Here is a 21,291-nt window from a genome sequence, read left to right as displayed (position 1 = left end):
CTTCCTTTCTCACTTATTTTAGAAGGACATAGCGGGTTCTTCAAATGTGTGATGTGGTGGAGGGCATCCACGTATTCACTCTAAGTGTGGAGTTGTTAAGTCTACTGTTGAGACCTCTTGTTGTGATGCAAATGCGTCTCCGATTATGGAAATTATTGATATGACTGCGGTAAGTGGAATGAAGGAAGCTATTGATGAAATGGTATTTCATGTTGTATATGTGTGAGGGTAGTCAGAATATCATGGTGGTATTCTAGATAAACCGAGGAAATGTTGTGGGAAGGTTATATATTTTTTAATTGAACTATAGTTGATTTACAGTGTTGTGCCAATCTCTGCTGTACGGCAAAGTGACTCACCTATACATATATATATATATATATATACATTCTTTTTTTATTTATTTACTTTTCCATTATGGTTTATCCCAGGAGATTGGATATAGTTCCTTGTATTATACAGTAAGACCTTCTTGTTTATCGATTCTAAATGTTAGTAGTTTGCGTCTACCAACCCCAAACTCCCAGTCCATTCCTCTTCCTCCCCCGCTTCCCCTTGGCAAACATAAGTCTGATCTCTATGTCTGTGAGTCTGTTTCTGTTTTGTCAATAGGTTCATTTATGCCATATTTTAGATTCCACATATAAATGATATCATATGATATTTGTCTTTCTCTTTCTGATTTATTTCATTTAGTATGATAATCTCTAGTTGCATCCATGTTGCTGCAAATGACATTATTTCATTCTTTTTTATGGCTGAGTAATATTCCATTGTATAAATGTACCATATCTTCTTTATCCATTCATCTGTCGATGGACATTTAGGTTGTTTCCATGTCTTGGCTATTGTGAATAGTGCTGCCAGAAACATAGGGGTGCATGTGTCTTTTTGAATTATAGTTTTGTCCAGGTATATGCCCAGGAGTGGGATTGCTGGGTCATGTGGTAATTCTATTTTTAGTTTTTTGAGGAACCTCCATAGTGTTTTCCATAGTGGCTGCACCCACTTACATTCCCACCAGCAGTGTAGGAGGTTTCCCTTTTCTCCACACCATCTCGGGAAGAGGCTGTATTTATGGCTACAAATATAATTACAGAATGGATTTTCGCTCATGCTGCATTGAGTATATAAGCTGAGACTAGCAGGAATCAAAGCACAGAGCCTCCTATGGTGGCGAAAGCCACTCCTAACTGATGACACATAGTGGAAAAGTGCAACTACGTGGTGTGTGTCGTGAAGGACATCTAGGGATGAGTTGGCTCTAACAATTCCTGTTAAACCACCTACTGTAAAAAGGAAAATAAATCCTAGGGCTCATAATATAGCAGAGGATCATTTGATGTTACCTCCATAAAGAGTGGCTAATCAGCTAAATACTTTTACTCCCGTAGGAATAGTGATAATTTCAGTAGCTGATATAAAGTATGATCGTATATCAGCATCTATACCTACTGTAAATATATGATGGGCTCATACGATAAATCCTAGAAAGCTGATAGGTATGCCCATATATCCCATGGGCTCTGCCCATATATCCAGAAGGCTCTTTTCTTTCCTGAATAATAAGTTACAACCATATGTGAGATTATTCCAAATCCAGGTAAAATCAGGATATAAAATTCAGCCTGACCAAAGAATCAGAATAAGTGTTGGTATAGAATTGAGTCTCCTCCTCTGGCAGGATCAAAAAAGTCATATTTAGATTTCGGTCTGTTAATAATATAGTCGTACTGGCTGCTGATATTGGTGATGATGATATAGTACAGCTGTCGTCAATACACACACAAACAAACAGCGGTGTTTGGTATCGAGACAGAGTGGGTGGCTTTATAGTAATGATTATGGTAATGAAGTTAATAGCACCTGGGACTGAAGAACCACCTGCTACGTGTGGGGAACAAAATGGTAAGGTCAGTGGAAGCTCCTCCGTGAGCTCCATTCCCGGCTAAACGTGGACTCAGCTCAGCCTCTGCCAGGACCAGCTTCAACCACTGATGATGTAAGAAAGAGGGTGGGAGGAATCGGAAGCTTATATCGTTCATACAGGGGAAAGCTGTATGGGGGGCTCCAGTTATCAGTGGGACTAATCAGTTTCCAAAACCTCCAGTTATGATAGGATAAGTATGCAGAGAATGATTACGACCACATGGGCTGTTACAGCCTACATTGTGGATTTGGTCATCTCCAAGACATGCTCTGGGTTGACCTAATTCAGCAGGAATTAGTAAGCTTAAGGCAGAAACTACTATTCCAGCCCAAGCACCGAATAATAAATATGAGGCACATATATATATAAAATAAATATAAGGGGTATATAATAATAAACATATAAATATAATAAGTAATAATAAATATAAAGCATATATAATAATAAATATATAAATATAATAAGTAATAATAAATATAAGGGGGATATATATTTTATGTATATAAAATAAATATAAGGGGTACATATATATAGAATATATTTTGGCCATGCTATGGAGCACACGGGATCTTAGTTGCCCAACCAGGGATCGAACCCATGCCCCCTGTATTGGGAGCATGGAGTTTTAACCACTAGACCTCCAGGGAAGTCCCTAAGGTACCGATATATTAATGATAGGTTGAAAATAATCAGTGACTTATGATTATTTTCAGCCATAGGTAAAACAGCTGAGTGAGTGTTAGACTGGGAATCTAATGACAGAGGTAGAGTCCTCTTTTTTGCCAAATCCTGTGGTGAATTAAACATTGAATTGCAAATTCAAAGAAGCCGGTTCAGTTTAGTGGGGGCCTTCTCCCATCTTTTATTTTTCCCCGACCAGGGGGTTGCAGGGGGGCAAGGATTGAAGCCAGTTGACTTATTTAGCTGTTAACTAAAATTTCCATGGGAATGTGACCCCCAACTATGAGGATTTTGCTTAATTAAAGTGTTCGATTTGCATTCAGTTGATGTAAGACAGAGTCTTGCAATCCTTCTGGAACAGGAAGTAAGCAAACTGTACTTGCTCAGGGCTTTGAATGCTCTTGGTCTATACTAACCTAAACTCCTAGTCCAGTAGTGATGAGATCAGTGTGAAGCGTAGAATTCATGTAGATATTACAGTTAATGTTGGGAGGAAAGTTGGTTGCTTGTATGCTCGAGTTGTTTTATTTTTATCGTGTTTGTGGAGGGGAATATGGTTAATGATGTAGAGTCCATAAGTCGTATATAGAAATAGAGGTTCAGGAATGCTGTAATAGCTATTAGGGTAGGTAAAATATTTTTTGTCATTTCTTGAATAATTCTTTTTTTTTTTAATTTTTATTGTTTGGTTGCGTGGCATGCAGGATCTTAATTCCCTGACTAGGGATCAAACCCGTGCCCCTTGCAGTGGAAGCACAGAGTCTTAAGCACTGGACCACCAGGGAAGTCCCTTGAATCCATTTGGGTGTAAATCCTGACAGTGCCAGGAGGCCTGCTCTTGATAATAGAGTAGTGAGCATAAGAGCTGAATGATGGGTACTTTGTTTCATGTGTGTATTAATGCTGATGGAGTGGTGGCTGAGCTGTGAATGAGTAGTGTAAACGTGGTGAGTGTTATGATGATATAAATGGTGAGGTTTAGGGTTGTTCTAGTTGGATTGTATGTTGTGATAGCTGTTATTCATCGATTGCCCATATAGGATGAATAAGCTATGAGTTTTTTGTAATTGAGTTTGATTTTGTCTGCCTTGTCCTCCAATTATAATGGAGAACGTGGATCTAAGTAGTAGCACGTGTAGGTTAATAGATGGTGAGATTTGGCATAATCCTGACAGCGGTGCAATTTTTTGTCACGTTAATAGGATTAAGCCTGCTGTTAGCCTTGTGTGATTACAGGTGCTCAGAGGTGGAATAGGGAGAGTCCTGCTTTTAAGAGTAGGGCCATTATTATGATTGTTGATGCGCTGGGTTAAAGGTTTTTGTGATGTTTCATTGGCCGGAGTATAGGAGATGAATGCCGACGGCTCTTATGAGTGATCTTGGTGTGGTGGCTTGTGTTAAGGAGTTTTTAGTGGCTGCTTCTATAGCTTGTGGAGTAAAGTTTTTTATTAGGATGGGGAGGAGTGCTGGCATACTTTTTCTGAATCCAATTCAGATAAGTGATCAATGTGAGCTAGTTATTACAATTATGATTCCTGAAATGATAGTTGTTAAAGAAAATGGGATTTCTTCATATGGAAGGAAATAAAGCAACATTTTCAGGGTATGGGCATAGGTTATTTAGCTGATCTTACTATACAATGTAGTGTAATGTGGTAGCACAAAGAATTTTGAATTCTTACGGGTAGGTTCAATTCCTATAATGGAGAAATAAGAGGATTTAAATCTCTGTTATTGACTCTATCAAAGTAACTCTTTTACCAGCCCTATTTCTTACGTTTGTGGGAGGATGCTTGATATTACAATAGGTAGTGAGATGTGTCACATACACGGGGCTAGTGTTAGTGGTAGAAAATTTTTTCAGAGTGTATGTATGAGTGATCATATCAGAATCGTGGGTAGGAAGCTCAAATTCATGAGAAGGAAATCGTTAGTAAGAGTGTTCACGTGGCATGTGGGATCTTAGTTCCCCAACTAAGAATGAATAATTCTTGATAATTATGAATTAATAATGAATTAATTAAATTAAGATATCATTAATTTTGGGGGGGGTTGTTTGTTTTGGCCTGCACCGTGTGGCATGTGGGATCTTAATTCCCTGTCTAGGGATTGAACTGGGGACCCCTGCAATGGCAGTGCGGAGTCTTAACCACTGGACCACCAGGGAAGTCCCTAGTCAGAATGTTTTGATAATGAAGTTGGCTATATATAGTTCTGGTGCTTGGGGATCGTGGAATACTCTTAGGAATAGGATTGTGGTAAAGATGTTATGATGATATTGGCATATTCTGCTAGGAAAAGTGTGGTGAATGAGTCTGCTGCATATTTGTCGAGTTCTGATTCTCCGTTAGGTCAAAAGGGGCACGGTTAGTTTCTGCTAGGGTAGAAATAAACCATGTGATAGCTAAGGGTCAGGATGGGAAGATTATTCATAAATGTTCTTGTGTTGTGATAAGGGTTGAAAAGGTTAAGCATCTGTTACCAGCCAGGGTTCTAGTCCTCCTTAATCAATTAGAAATTGATTAAGAGGCCAGATAAGAAATTCAGGCAAGGCTTTCCTGGGGCCCCTGCTGCAGCAGGGGGTGAGTGAAAACAAGTAATAGGTTCCCTTGCTCGCTCCCCAGTGGTGGGGGGGCAAGCTGGTTCCTTATATGGGGTGAAGGTGGGGATGTGTCGGGGGAGTTGGGCCAGAGGAGGGACTTAGGTGGTCTGCCTACACCTTTGGTGGTGCTGTGTGCAGGGGCTGTGCTGTGTGTACCCTGCTTTTGCTCCCGGTTCTTCAGAAGTGCTTGGGTTTTTGGTCTTTTTGTATCTTGTCCACAATTTGCCCCCTGCTCACAGTTATTGTTAGTCCCTTATAATTTCTTTGTATTTTCTTGCTCAAGGACATTTGTCCAGGTAGAAGCACTGCAGCAAAGGGTCCCAGGTCCCAGCCTGTCTCAGATCCATTTATTAAAAGGACTGATAAAAGGATAACTGCTAGTGTTACTGCATCTGAAATTGTCTGTGCTCCTGCTTATAGGGCTCCACTTACTGCATATGTTGAATTAGAAGCTCATTCGGATGACAGAATAGATGGCTAGGCTTGAAAGAGCTAGTATGACTAATACTCCTAGGTTCGTATGAACGAGGGCATAAGGCATGGGTAGGGGAATTCATATGGTTAAGCCTAAAGTTAGCGCTAGAATAGGTGCCATAATAAATATGGAAAGAGATGAGGTGGCTGCTCATAATGGTTTTTAATGAATAATTTGACTGCATCTGCAGTAGGTTGTAATAGGCCATATGGGTCAACGATGTTTGGTCCTTTTCGAAGTTGTATATAACCTAGCACTTTTCGTTCAATTAATATAAGGAATGCTACAGCTAGAAGAATTGGAACAATGCGTGTTAAGGTATTAATTATAAACATTTCTTTAGGGAGAGGAATGGAACCTCTAATTATAAAGGTTTAGGTTTTATGCAATTACTGGGCTATGTCACCCTAACAAACACTTTTCTCGGGTAGAGTAATAATGAATTAATTAAATTAAGATATTAATTTTTTTGTTTTTTGGGGTTTTGTTTGTTTGTTTGTTTGTTTTGGCCTGCACCATGTGACCTGTGGAATCTTAGTTCCCTGACCAGGGATTGAACCCGAGTCCCCTGCATTGGAAGCACAGAGTATTAACCACTGGACCGCCAGCGAAGCCTATCATTAATTATTTTAAGGTACTTTTATAAAGTTGGCCTTATTTCTCTTGCCCTTTCGTACTGGGAAAAGTATAGAGTAGATAGGAACCAACCTGAATGACTCCTGTCTGAACTCAAATCGAGTAGGACTTTTTGTTTTGTTTTGTTTTGTTTTTTGGCTACTTAGTAAGTTTATTTTCTTTATCTGAAAAATCTTCATAGAAATTGTGGTTTGGTTTATTAACACTCTTTTAACACGCAGTAGCCCAATCCTGAGCTCTAAGGAAGCTTGCCTTCTTCTGAGCTACCCGATCTTTCTTCTGGGCAAGTGATATTTTGGGACGGTTCCACCTCTTCTTTTTAACTTCTTTCGTAGGCTTCTTCTTGTATGCTGGCTTCTCTCGTATTGCAGCATGAGCTTTCTTATACACCTCCTCCATGTCTGGAGTTACATTGTTCTTTATGTATTGAGAGAATTGTTTCTTGTAAGCATCTACGTCTTCTTCAATCAGGTAACGCATGTAATCTGCAACGTGTACCTCAGCATTGAATTCTTTGCTCTCTGAATCATAACCAGGGAACCATCTGGTACTGTGAGGGACAGACAAGCCTCCACCCACAGCTCCCTTCAGGGCCCCGGACACTCTATTCCCAGTAGTAGTCCTGGCAAGCCCTGCATCCAAGTAACAGGTGAAGGCACAGGTTGACCATCAATGCTTTCCGCATTGCATTCATCTCAGTCACCTCAAGTTGGCTTTCATGAATGTCGTCCATACCAAACCTATGAAGAAGCCTGCGGGCCCGCAGTGGGCCAGCGCAATACGCTGCAGCAGAGTTTGTCAGGCCAGCCTTCACACCATGCTTTGGGAGTTCGTGAGCATACGCTACACAAGCTATCCTGTCTCCTTCTCTATGGGCGTAAGCAGTCTGACAAATGATATCTCTACTGGTTACCTGAACTATCATTCTGTATTTGGGTATGTTGTACTTTTTTTTTTTTTTTTTTTAATTGGCTAGGTTGGGTCTTTTTTGCTGTGTGCGGGCTTTCTTCTTTTTTTTAGTTGCTACGAGTGGGGGCTATTCTTCATTGTGGTGCACAGGCTCCATGGCTTCTCTTGTTGCGGAGCACGCGCTCTAGGCACGTGGGCTTCAGTAGTTGCAGCACATGGGCTCAACAGTTGTGGCTCACGAGCTCTAAAGCGCAGGCTCAATAATTGTGGCGCATGGGCTTAGTTGCTCCGCGGCATGTGGGATCTTCCTGGAGCAGGGATCGAACCCTTGTCCCCTGCATTGGCAGGCAGATTCTCAACCACTGCGCCACCTAGGAAGCCCTGTTATACTTACTTTTATCTTAGATTACCAGTCCTTTCTGAGCGTAGTAGTCAGTGTTGCCCTCTTGCCGTCTTCTAAATTTCACTTGGCATCTCTTGAAGGAGGCCTTATTCTTGACAACTTGAACAAACCCAATCCTGTGGAACAGAGGACCTAGCCCCCAGTGAGCTGCAGAACCAGCACGGCTCCTGGGGCGGGGGAGGCTCAAGTAGGACTTTAATTGTTGAACAAACGAAACTTTAACAGCGGTTACACCACTGGGGTGTCCTGATCCAACATCGAGGTTGTAAACCCTGTTGTGGATGGAACTCTAGAATAGGGTTGCACTGTTAGCCCTAGGGTAACTTGTTCCATGGATCAATTTTTTGGGTCAATAAATGGTAAATCATTTTGACTAGTAGGTCTAGATTTTAATCACTCGGAGGCTTTTTTGTTCTCCGGGGTCACCCGGACTGAAATTGTTAAGCCACGTGAAATTTTTGTTATCCCTTAATGGTTTAATTTTATTTGGGGGGTTGATTAATTAAACCTACATAGGGTCGTCTCATCTTATTTTGTCATAGCCGCCTCTTCATGGGAAGGTCAATTTCACTGGTCGAAAGTAAGAGACAGTGAAACCCTCGTGTGGCCATTCATACAAGTCCTTATTTAGAGAACAAATGGTGATGCCACCTTTGCACAGTCAGGATACCACGGCCATTTAACAGACGTCACTGGGCAGACTGTGCCTCTTATGCTAGAGGTGATGTCTTTGGTAAATGGGTGGGGTTTGTGTTTGCAGAGTTCCTTTTACTTTTTAAATTCTTTCCTTAGATGCCTACCTGTATAAGGTTAACAAGTGCATTTGATAGTTTGTTGTTGGTTTAGTTTATTTACTGTTAATTATCAGTATAGCGTTGGTCACTGATGTAAGCTTATGCAAGGAGAAATATTTCTTACTCAATGTTATTGCTTCTATTAATTAGTAAGTCCAGTATTAAACCAGGAGTTGACTAATTTGTTGCGGGTATTAAGATAATTATATTATTGGAAATTCCCTGGCAGTCCAGTGGTTAGGACTCTGCACTTCCACTGCAGGGGGCACAGATTCGATCTCTGGTTGGGGAACTAAGATCCCACAAGCCATGTGGCTCAGCCAAAAAAAGAGAGAGAGAGAGAATTATATTGTTGAGCTTGAATGCTTTCTTAATTGGTGGCTGCTTTTAAGCCAACTATGGTATTGTTTATTTTTACTCTCTAGGTAAGGTTGTATCCTATTTCTAAAAAGCTGTACCTTTTACTGATGAACTCAGTGACAAGAACAAGGATGCAGATACAGAGAATGGACTGGAGAACTCGAGGTATGGGAGGGGGCGGGGGGTGAAGGGGAAACTGAGACGAAGCGAGAGAGTAGCACAGACATATATATACTACCAACTGTAAAATAGTCAGTGGGAAGTTGTTGTATAACAAAGGGAGTCCAACTCGAGAATGGAAGATGCCTTAGAGGACTGGGGCAGGGAGGGTGGGGGGGACTCGAGAGGGGGAGTCAAGGAAGGGAGGGAATACGGGGATATGTGTATAAAAACAGATGATTGAACCTGGTGTACCCCCAAAAAAATAAAAAAAATTAAAAAAAAAAAGCTGTACCTTTTTAGATGAACGTTTAAAAATACATTAAAATTTATAGTTTTGGGGGTAATTTTTAAAGTTGAACGAAATTTCTTTTCTGGACAACCAGCTATCACCAGGCTTGTTAGGCTTAACACCTCTACTTATAAATCTTCTCACTATTTTGCCACATAGATGAATTTGTTCCAGTAAACTATTTGTAAGTAGCTTGTCTGATTTTGGGATATTTAACTTAAATTCTCTTTGTTACATATTTACTAGTTAAATCATTACACAAAAGGTGAAAGGGATAGGCTTTGCTTTTTGTTACTTTTAATATGTCTTTCATCATTCCCTTACAGTACTTTAAAATGTCCAAAAAATTTGAATTTCTATCTCCTGTACTTTAAATATTGAGTGAATGTTTTGTTTAATTTGCTCATAGTAGCTGAATTTGTGGGTGGTTTGGGCTAGATTTAGTTCAGAGTATTCATGAATTATGAAATCTCTTGGGTGTAAACTAGGTGCTTTTGTTTAAGCTATACTTTGATTTATCCAAGCACCCTTTCCAGTTTGCTTACCTTGTTAAGGACGTATCTCCTCTCACATAGTTAGTATTTGTTAACCGTTTATAGGAGGTTAATGTCATACCTGAGGAGGGTGATCTAACGTTAATACCTGAGGAGGAATCAGACCTTCATGGCCTGATTCAACTAAGCACTCTCTTCTTTATTTACTACTAAATCCTTTGGGTTTTAGTTTCATAAAAACTTTCATGTAATAGGAAGTAAGTTATTGAAATAAAAAATGTAGTCCATGTCTTCCCATCCCATAAGTTACACCTTGACCTAGCATTGTTATGTATAATTATGCTTACTGCTGTTCCTTTTTAGGGTTTGCTGAAGATGGCAGTACATAGACTGGCTTAGCAAGGGTTGGTGACGTTTGTCAGGGTTTACCGATGATAGAACAGGCTCCTCTAGAGGGTGTGAAGCACCGCTAAGTCCTTTGAGTTCTAAGCTGTTGCCGGTAGTACTCTGGCAAATAACTCTGTTGTTGTAATTATTTGAGTTTAGGGCTAAGCATAGTAGGGCATCTAATCCCAGTTTGGGTCTTAGCTGTTGTGTACTTAGGAAATAATAAAAACACTGTCATGGTTTATTTTTATTTTTGCTGTGGCTTTTTACACCTTAGTTAGAACTTTTTTGTTGTTATTCTTTAACACACTTTACAGTGATTTTCTAGCAATTTGGATTGATCGTCTGACCACGGGTGGCTGGCACAAGAAATTTACCAAACCTAGATAAATATAACATGGAAGAACTTTCGTTTATGGCTTAATTTTTTTTTTTAAAGAATGATATTTTTAAGTATTTCTTTTAATTTTTAAAAAAGAATTATTTATTTATTTATTTGGCTGCGTTGGGTCTTCATTGCTCTATGTGGGCTTTCTCTAGTTTCGGCGAGTGGGGGCCACTCCTCCTTACAGTGCACAAGCCTCTGATTGCGGTGGCTTCTGTTGTTGTGGAGTACGGGCTCTAGGCTCACGGGCTTCAGTAGTTGCGGCACATGGGCTCAGTAGTTGTGGCTCTGGGGCTCTAGAGCACAGGCTCGGTAGTTGTGGCGTACGGGCTTAGTTGCTCCGCAGCATGTGGGATATTCCTGGACCAGGGCTCGAACTCGTGTCCCCTGCATTGGCAGGCAGATTCTTAACCACTGCGCCACCAGGGAAGCCCTGTGGCTTAATTCTGATCACTGCTGTTTCCTGTGGGGGTGTGGTTAAGCCACGAGTTGTGAGCTACAATTTTCCTGTGCTTGATACCTGCTCCTTTTAATCTTTATGATGCTTGCATGTGTAATTGTATTAAAAACTAACAGAAGGGCTGGGCGCTAACCTGTGTTTATGGAGTTAGTAAACTCATCTAGACATTTTCAGTGCCTTGTTCTAAACTTTAAGCTACATTAACAGGCTGAGTTTGCATATATTATTTTATGTAATAAAGTAACTTGTGTATGGCTGACTTGTATAATTTGTGTTGAACTTAGTGTTGATTTTTAAAAATTTATTTTGGTTAAAGTGGCTGATAGATCTAGGGAGATGTCTATCTAAGCAGTATATATCTAAGTAATTCATTGGTACAATTAAGATTATTTTCTGGATCCATTTTACTTTGAGCATTAAAATGTTTTGTTAAGTAGACTGACTAAATTCTATGTATTTCTATTTTTTGCTTTGTTTGGGGGGCTTGGCAGGGCATTACAGGCATGTGGACAACAGCGGGGTTTTGGGGGTTTTTTTTAGATATTTTATTATTTATTATTCATTTATTTTTGGCTGCATTGGGTCTTCATTGCTGCGTGCAGGTTTCTCATTGCGGTGGCTTCTCTTGTTGTGGAGCACGGGCTCTAGGCGTGTGGGCTTCAGTAGTTGCGGCATGTGGGCTCAGTAGTTGTGGCTCATGGGCTCTAGAGTGCAGGCTCAGTAGTTGTGACACATGAGCTTAGTTGCTCCATGGCACGTGGGATCTTCCTGGCCCAGGGCTCGAACCTGTGTCCCCTGCATTGGCAGGCGGATTCTTAACAACCGCACCATCAGGGAAGCCCTGAGGATAGCATTTAGTGTGTGTGGGGGGGAGGGGGGGGCGGGGGGTAAGGGCAGTTTGTTTAGCAGGTTATTTACCTGTTTAATGCATACATGTGTGTATATGTCCACAGGAAATGTAAAATAAAATGAGAGGCCATTTCAGTGCCAGATTGGCCGTATGGTCAGGCAAACTAAGATTAAGCGTAAGACGAGAGTGGGGGAACCAGCACACACATTGCTAATGAGAATATAAACAGTTTGCACCACTCTGCAGACCATTCAGAAATATTTAGCCATGTTGAAATTGCATATAACCTCTGACTCAACAATTTGATGTCTAAATACACACCCAACACATGTGCATAAGATGTTCAAGTATGTTTGTTCCATGTTGAAATGATCAAAAATTTGAAAAAAATTTTCTGTCAACATAGGAATGATAAGTAAATTGTGGCATATATCGGGCTGGCCAAAAAAGTTCATTTGAGTTTTTTCCGTAAGATGTTATGGAAAAAGCCAAATGAACTTTTTGGCCAACCCAATACATGTGATAGAACACCAAAACAGCGGTTAAAATGAATGAACTAGAGTTAAATGTATCAGATAAATTTCAAAATACTATTGACTGAAAAAAGCAAACTATATCATGTACATTGTTTATGGATACATCTATATATATACAGTACAGACAAGAAAAGCAGGAAAGATATACACCAAATTCAAGATAGTGTTTACCTTTGAAAAAGGAAAAGAGTAAGATTAGAGGTGGTGGTACTTTATAACTTCATTTTCTCTTTAAACAAGAGCCCTTAAAGCAAATATGGCAAAATGTTATCATCTACTAAAGCTGGGTGGTGTCTACAATAGGCTTTACCCTCTGTATGTTCAGTGCTTGACATATTTCAAACTTTTTAAAGTAGCCAGATGCAGAGATATCAGGGGAAGCACAATACTTCCCACTTTTGTTAAACCAATTTTCTATGTTAGACATTATTTGTAGAATTATAATTTAGTGTAAAAAATAAGTTTTTCTATTTTAAATTGTTTTGGGGTAATCAGGCCTACAGAAAAGATTTTTTTTAAATTTTAATTGAAGTGTCATTGACTTACAATGTTGTAGAAACTTCTTAAACTGGGAATTTTGTTTCTCCTAGCTGGGGCACAATCCTTTACATACTTAGGACCCTGTTGATCACTAACCTATGGCCCTTTCTCTTGCGAACAGAACCAATTTTGTTCAGATCTCAGAAGGCTCTATGCTTCAAAGGGTATTCACAATCTAAGGGGAGGAATCTTGATTAGGCCAATCACAGCAAGTCTAGTCTCCATGTTAATAAGTGGTTTGGAAAGAGGCATTTAATGTCTCCTAGTAAGACAAATACGTGAAGTCCACCAAAGGGCTTCTATGAAAAAGGTACACCGTGCAAAGACACAGAAGAATCAACCTCTTTTCTTCCGGCCTTCAGACATTGTTGTACAAGCAGATGATGCCTGGAGACGTTGCCACCATCTTGCAAAACCATAAAGGGTCAATCTAGAGGACAAAAACTCTCACAGCAGAAGGTGGATGGGCAGGGACACCCCTGGTGGCCCAGTGGGTAAGACTCCGCACTCCCAAAGCAGGGGGCCTGGGTTCGATCCCTGGTTGAAGAACTAGATCCCAGGTGCAAGCCGCAACTAAGAAGCCCACATGCTGCAATGAAGATTCTGTGTGCCACAACTAAGACCCAACACAACCAAAAGAAAAAAAAAAAAAAAAAAAAAAAAAGGTGGATGGCCAGAAAAACATGGGAAAAGAGTCTGGGTCCCTAGCGAGCCACTGAATTTACCAGTTGTATAACTGTCCTACTCAGACTTCCTGTGAAATAAATTTTCCTTACTGTTTAAGACCCACTTAATTAGGCTTCCTGCTCCTTGCAGTTGACTGCGTCTTGATAAAATCATGCTCTTTATCAAAACAAAACACAAAACTCTGAAGAATCTAAAAATTCCAGTGAGTTCTTGATGACTATAAAGACCCTGTTATTCTCACAGGCAGGAATTTCGCAAATTACACAAACAGTTGTAGCTTTACCAGAATCACCCCAGTTTTGCTTCACACTTTCCCAGTCATTGAACAGCCTGAAAGAGAACGTGCCTAACTTTGGTTTTAGGAATGTTAGCCACACTGAGAAATGTGATCGAGTCCAAATGTGCTGCTTTGGAAGTATTTAACGGCATTGAGTCTGTAACATTCCTTTGTAACTCTTCACACATACACAAAATATTGCTTGTGTATTCCAACTTTTCAACAAGAGGTACAGCCCATGTGTAGGAGCTGGATGTGTTTCTTTTCTACCCATGCCCCACACAGACCCAAAGTCCAGTATTCTCACCAAGGCTGTGGAGCCAACTCCTAGAACTCTGGAGAAAGCTTTTATTTAAACACTATGCTTTTGTAATAATTAAGCAACTACAAAGGTTGAGCAATAAAGTGGATTTATTTAAAAAGAAGACTACAAAATTTGATGTTGGAAGAGATATAAAAGGCCCACAGGATTTAAAATTATTAAATACAAAAATGATTGGCTATAAACAATGTAAAAATACATTTCCCAGTCCTCAAACAGAACATAATTTAAGTATAGCAATGATAAAATTTTTGTACTGTATGTGCACTTCCCTTATAATTTTTAAGAACCACTCTAAACAGTCTACTTGTGTAAAATATAAATTTACCATAACCATTAATAAAAAATTATTTTACATTTGAGTTTACTGAGTTTGCCCTTTTCTGTAAGTAGCTTTGGTTTCAAGTTCTCCTTGATACTTTTATTTACCACAATGATCTTTTTACTCCTAACTCCTTCTACAATAGAAGATGAAAGCTAACCTGTCATGAGTCCTGTAAAAAAACATGTGAAGGAAGGTTCCAGAGTGACCCAGTATACCAATGAAGATATTACCTTTTGGTGGCCAGCTAAGAGGGCCATTCTGCGCCAATGAAATCAATGGAAGTGAAACCTCAGATCAAGGAGAGCTTAAGCTCCACACCAGCACGCTGTAGATATGCAGCCCACAGAGGACATTCCATCAAACCCAACTGAGCCCAGTGCAGGAGTGCGGACCCTGAGGAAGCCCAGATGGTCTGCTGTGAATCCCAGCTGGGTGTAGATGATACTTAAACGGACAACAGTATAGCTGGATGGGAAATTTGAGAGCCTGCCTACCATAAGCTGGTTATCTTTGAACCCAAGACCTTAGACCCAAGACCCAGGCTATTTCTCCTCTCAGACAGCATGCCCAGTAACAACAGCATCCATGATTGGTTTCATTATCTCCCAAGCAGGTAGTGGTGACATCACTAGCACTAGCATCCAATCTCTGATACAAATTGATAAGGTTCTGAGTAAGACAGAGCAAAAGCTGTGTCCAGCCATCTGCGTCTGAAACCCATCCACAACACAGAGTTGGCAGATGAGAAATTAAAAAAGGATGAGGTCATTAAACCGTCTCACTGGAAACATGATTCCACTCTTTCACACAGAAAACCGAGCCTACCTAGCCCGGGAGACCTCCCCCAAAGTACTGAAGGACCTGATGCACGGGCTCACTGCCTGAGACCTGGAGTCTCGAGTCAAAAATCTAGCAGGAGGACAAGAAAGGTCTAATCTGTGAACCACTTGGTCAGAAAGGTCCCACTTTAAAAAAAAAGACCCACTTGGAAAGATCTCGTTCAAAGTGCCCTGGCTGGCTGGCTCTAAAACAGCCTGCCAGCAACAGACGATTCTTCCAGGTTATCAGAACTGGTTACGAAGTGTCTCCTGAGAATGGTCTGACTACTCCCTTACACCATCAACAGTATTAAAATGGGCAGGATTCTCTGGATATTCTTAAGGAGGTCTCCTCTGAAGAGAAACCAGAGCAATGCCTATGTGGGAACAAGAACCCTAAAGATCCTGCTATATATTATATGCATTTAAAAGGGCCCAGGATTCTGGAGAATCTGCCATCAAGATAACAGCCATCAAGGAAGCCAGAGCCAGAGGCCCACCTGTGCCTGATGATGAAGCAGTACAAGGACCATTGTGATAAGGAGACAGAAAAGGGAGGCTTCTCAATTAAAACTCAAAGGCTGGGGTTTTAAAAGAAGATTGGCTCCAAAGAAAACACTGAACAGAACCTGTAGAGCTGTGTTAATTTCAGTAGAAATAATTATATGGCAAAAGAGATTTTCTGTCTCATCGTGTGAACTCATCCTTTCAGACACCTGGAAGTGGCTGAGGCCTGCTTTTCCAACTACTTTCACTGCCTCCTGCAAAGTGTATCTTTGCTTTGCTCCTTAGTCATGATAGCAGTTTCTTGCATTTTTCTATGTGTACTGTTATAGAAAGATCTTTTTTTTTTAAACTTGATATTGACAACCAATATAAACATGGGGTTACTGATGCTGTTGCTTTTGTAAGATGTAAAATATCAACCTCTCCCATACATTTTCTATTAGGATGTAAAAGGTCTCAGAAAGAGTTATAATTATTATCTTAAAATGTTACAGTATAATTTTAAGGCTGAATGAGATACAGTAAAGCCTGGGTTTTACATTTTAAGGAAAAAACCTAGACCAACATTTAAAATATTGCTCTCTTAAATATACATTAAATTTTATCCAGTCATCAAAAAGCAAAGTCATAGTTAAACAAATTAATTTAAAAATGAAACCATTTCTAAATGGATAAACTTAATCGTGCTGTTTGTACAGCTATGAAGAATAATTTGAAAGCTAAACCTGGTAACAATGACGGAATAATTTATCATGAGTTGAGCTATGTGATTTAAAGAAACAACTGCTCTCGCCTCCAAACAAAACAAAACGTCATCTGACACAAGTTTCAACTGTTTAAAAAAAAATATTTTCTTTAAAAACAAAAAGCCCTCTGGCCCAATTTGCAGTGACTGATACACAGTCCAATCAATACTGATCAAACTGCCTTCCTGCCTTGCTCTCCAAAAGAAGTGGTTTAACAGTGACACAGACCCTACAGGAGCTTCTGCCAGGGCGCAGGCACCACGCAGCAGCAACCTTATGTACACCCGCTCCCTAGAGTTTCTAAGCATTAAGTGGATCGGTGACTTGTTCTCTCCCAGGGGTAGCCTCAGGTTTTCTTGGCCGGGGCTCTTTATATTTTTCATAGGCCATAATGAAAAAGTCACACAGGAACACAATACTTGCTAGAAATCCAAACACCTGAGGAGGGAAAAGCGGCAAAGATTATATGAGGAATTCTGGAATGTACTCTCACATTTCCTACTTGGTTCTGATCATGTTTCATACAAGCAAGACAATTCTTCAATTTATCTTATACACGTCATTCTTAACATTAAGTTAAACATTTTTTAAGGTCATCAAAAAATGGAAAGAAGTTACAAAACAAAACAAAAATTCCAGAATAATGGCCATTAGTCAAACTCTCACAAAAGATTAATGTCCTGTCGTGTGTGTGTATGTGTGTGTTTGTGCACATGTGAGGTGCCAATCAATGAAGCTAAGGTTAATAGATGAGAAAATCCTACAACAGGATACAAAACACAGGATTGTTAGCAATAGTTTAGACTGACGCACAGATGAGGAGAGCAGGCAGCCACGCCTAGGTAAAAATGGAAAAAGTTATTCATATCAAAACAGAGATTCTATTTTGAAGATACTTTTAAGTTAAATTACCTAAAAAATATCTTCCACTTCACTGTCACACTATAATGACACAGCAACATGACGCCACTACCTACTTCCTCTTCCTTAAATCACTTCCTCATTGTACTCTTCTAACATCTCACCAAATTCTGTCAGGAGACAGAAGACCATGGTTCAAATTTAGCTTCTTCACTAGCAAAACCCTTAAGGAAGGGGGCCAAAGAAGTGCTCTGTAAAGAGAGAAAAGTGATGTAGGTCATGGCTAAAATCCCTTCCAATTCTAAGGCTCCATCTCCGTGAATTTTAACATTTTGTTTTCGTTTGCTGCAGTCTCTTGCTCGTCACACCCCATCCCTCCATTCTGCCTCATTTCAGTGTAAAGCAAACTGAGCGCCCAATTCATTAATTCACATGGGTGTCCCCGACACATCCAACCGAGATGTAATTATCAATCCACCCCTGGAAACCCAAGTCTCTTCTCCCCTCTGGAGTCTTTATTTTGGCTTGATGGCATCTGTCCCCTTATTTGACTGGCAAATTTATTTGATACTTTAAAGGCAGATCAGATGTCATCTTGTCTATGAAGACATCTCTGGCCACCTTAGAGAGCTCTGGTCCATACACGACCCTCTATGTGTACAACCCAAGTGACCTAGCTCTTTTGCTCACATCACAATTTTTTAAAAAACGGACTTCACTCATTTAAGTCTATATAACGTTCATAATTTAAATAGTTGCAAAAGGTAATTTCCAGCACATTATATAAATACTGAGTTTTTAAACCACCAGTCATTCTTAAATATAGTCAATGAAATCTGAATACTGTAACATTCTAACACACCACCTAATAAGCTCTTTTTTAATAGCTAGTAATTTTAGGACATGCGTTCCCTCCCTTTTACCATTTTCTCAACTTTATTTCACTTCCTCCACAGAATTTTATAATATGTTTTTATACTAGAAAGTATTTTACTGATTTACCCTATCATACTCTTCTGCAACAAAAATATGATTTTAAACTGAAATTAACCATAAGGCTTTTTTTCTCTTTAATTGGTTCATGTATCCATGGCTAAATATTACTAGGGTGAGTCAAAAATTATCCCCACTCTGGCTGTAGAATTTACAGAAGTTTTAATATAACCAGAGTGCAGATAATTTTTGACTCACCCTTGTACTTATTGCTAGAAGGCGTTAAGCTTCAACATTAATTTTATTTTTGTTTTGTTTTTACATGTGTAAGTACTAAGAAACCATGTTCCCATAAATAGGTAGATATGTTACAGGCATCCAATTCTCTGAACTCTTTTTGAGTTGTTCTACGGTAAAAAGCAGTTTTAATGATCTCTATGCTGACAGTTCAATTAATTACATCAGTTTTGTTATGAACAAAGCACAAATTGGAAACCAGCTGACTAGTAAGAGGATTTGTTAACCAGTTGTTAGTTGTCCATGCTCACAGTACTGGCACCAATTAAGTTCATGACCCTTGATTTGCAATTCTGAAGTCCAAAAAGCTACAAAAACTCTAAGTTTCATGATTTACTGGGCTCAAAACTGACACAAGGTGAAACTACGTACAGTCTTTACCCGAGTCTTTTACTGTGAATATTCAGGTGCTTCAGAAATATTAACATGTTGGATTACAAGGTGTCGCCCAGGCCCTCAAAAGTGTGTAATATAGCACATGCAGTGTTACCTTTCTAAAATGCAGAATATTCTGAATTCTAAAGAACATCTGGTCCCTCAAAGACTTCAGATAAAAATGTCTACTTATCTCTCTCTTATATTGACTGAATTTTGCGGTCATTTCTCCTGTCTATTCTCTGCACCTAAAACAGCACCTGATATGTAGGTGTGTTTTTGTTGAACTGAAAAGAGGAGAAATATAATCAAGTCAACTCTACCACTTCCATTAACAATAATATTCACATGTGAAGTAAATGGATTTTTGTTAACAAAACAGTCAAATTCTAAAGGCAGGTTGTAGGTTTTTAAGGCTATCATATTTATTTGCTTTTAGGTCCTCTATTCAAAATTACACTAAAAAATAAAAGACAAACTATTCTCCCTTATTGTATAACCTGCCAAGTACTTTTCAAATTCCATATTTCTAAGGAAACAAAAATAAACAAAGATAAAAAACACTTACAATTGCAGCATTTTCAGCTGAGGTATGGTCATGTGTCAAAGAGAAAATGATGGATGCCACCAAAACCACCAATCCTGTTCCCACAGTAATATAAAAATCCTATACATACACATAAAACACATAAGGAATACAGCATGGTTAGGATGGTCGAAAACAAATGTTTTAATTTTTAACCTTTAAAAAACTTTAGTGACTTTTTTTGCCTTGACTCGAACTTACATACTTCAGCTTCTACCTTATCAATAGGCCTGGTATTTGATACACAACCTGTAACGGAACACTACATATACTGTGGGCAGGGTGTATTCAAAGAGTATATCACAAGATAATCTTTTAATAAAAACAGTTCTCCATTATCATTTATATGTGGAATCTTAAAAAGTAAAACAAAGGAATAACAAAACAGACCCACAGATACAGAGAATAAACTAGTGGCGACCAGTGGGGAAGGGGAAAGGGAAAAGGGAGGGGCAAAGGGAAGGAGATTAAGAAGTACCAATTATCACATATAAAATAAGCAACAAGGATATGCTGTACAGTACAGAAAAATCTAGCCGTTATTTGGTAACTAACTTTACATGGAGTATAATCTATAAAAATATTGAACTGCTATGCTATATACCTGAAACTAATATAATATTATAAAATCAACTATATTCCATTACAAATAAAAACGAAATAAAATACAAACAGTTCTCCAAAGGTCATGCATGTGTGTGTTTATCTTTTTCTCTAGGACATATTAATTTTTTTTTAAAATATTCATTTATTTGGCTGCACAGGGTCTTCGTTGCCATGTACGGGATCTCTAGTTGCAGCATGTGGGATCTAGTTCCCTGACCAGGGATCGAACTCGGGTCCCCTGCACTGAGAGTTCAGAGTCTTAGCCACTGGACCACCAGGGAAGTCTTCTCTCTATGGCATATTAAGATCAAAGCCAAAGGATTTATTAAATCCCATATTACTTCCAGCAAAGAAAAGCATTTTTCTTCCCTTTCAGTGTAATCCGTGCTAGGATGGCCTCTCCGAGAGTACTTTGGTGCTTTTAAAGCACTTTGGGAAAGAGAGACTCAAAAGGATCACCCATCATTAACTAAATAAAATTATGCCAACAGTCTGTTTTTTAGACACTTAAGCTTTTCTGGGAATAGCATGTTGTTTTCAATTGTGCCAACATGAGCTTGTATGATGAGATTATCTACTACATAAAAGCATCTGTATCTCATCATAATGCACCTTACAACGATGGAATTCTTCATGGTTTCCAAGTGCTCTCTCAGGCATCACCTCATGAGGCTCTCTCTCATATGCCAACTGAAAACAGTGCTTGACATACACACTTGATTCAGAGGAGAAACTGGAAAAATGATAGCTACTCCAAAGGGTTTTAAGTCTGATACTTTTTTTAAGAGTTTTCTGAAATGCAATCTCCACTAAACCTAATATCAATAAAATTACTCAAAACAGAATTCACTATTTTGTTAGTTCACTAAACATTTGTAAGAGACTTCAGAGATTTTTCTCTTTGCTTCTAAAGAGGTGTCTTTCTGCAGTATTCTTTTCTTCTATTCCTTTGAATTGAATATTATTGCAAATCTGTTATGTACAAACGTAAAACTGTATTAATATTTGGAATACACTCAAGGGGGTATTTAAACAAGACAATCATTTTGAGACAGAAT

At 39.2% G+C, this 21,291-nt stretch overlaps 1 protein-coding gene across 1 annotated transcript in view; it reads right to left on the bottom strand.

Moving 5' to 3' along the window:
• Positions 1 to 14,249: 14,249 nt before the first annotated feature.
• The window catches only part of CMTM6 (CKLF like MARVEL transmembrane domain containing 6), a 29,346-nt gene continuing 22,304 nt past the window's right edge, over positions 14,250 to 21,291 (bottom strand). The window contains exons 3-4 of the mRNA XM_057705873.1: positions 19,610 to 19,708; positions 14,250 to 17,013 (exon numbers count right to left, since the gene is read on the bottom strand). Of these exons, the coding sequence (XP_057561856.1) occupies positions 16,876 to 17,013; positions 19,610 to 19,708 (237 nt within the window). The 3' untranslated portion in view covers positions 14,250 to 16,875. The remainder of the gene's footprint in view (positions 17,014 to 19,609; positions 19,709 to 21,291) is intronic.

Source organism: Hippopotamus amphibius, chromosome 13 (assembly GCF_030028045.1).
Source record: "Hippopotamus amphibius kiboko isolate mHipAmp2 chromosome 13, mHipAmp2.hap2, whole genome shotgun sequence".
In the NCBI taxonomy this organism is placed as follows: domain Eukaryota; kingdom Metazoa; phylum Chordata; class Mammalia; order Artiodactyla; family Hippopotamidae; genus Hippopotamus; species Hippopotamus amphibius.
The sequence above is the reverse complement of the archived record's forward strand: the minus strand, read 5'-3'. Positions and strand labels throughout refer to the sequence as shown.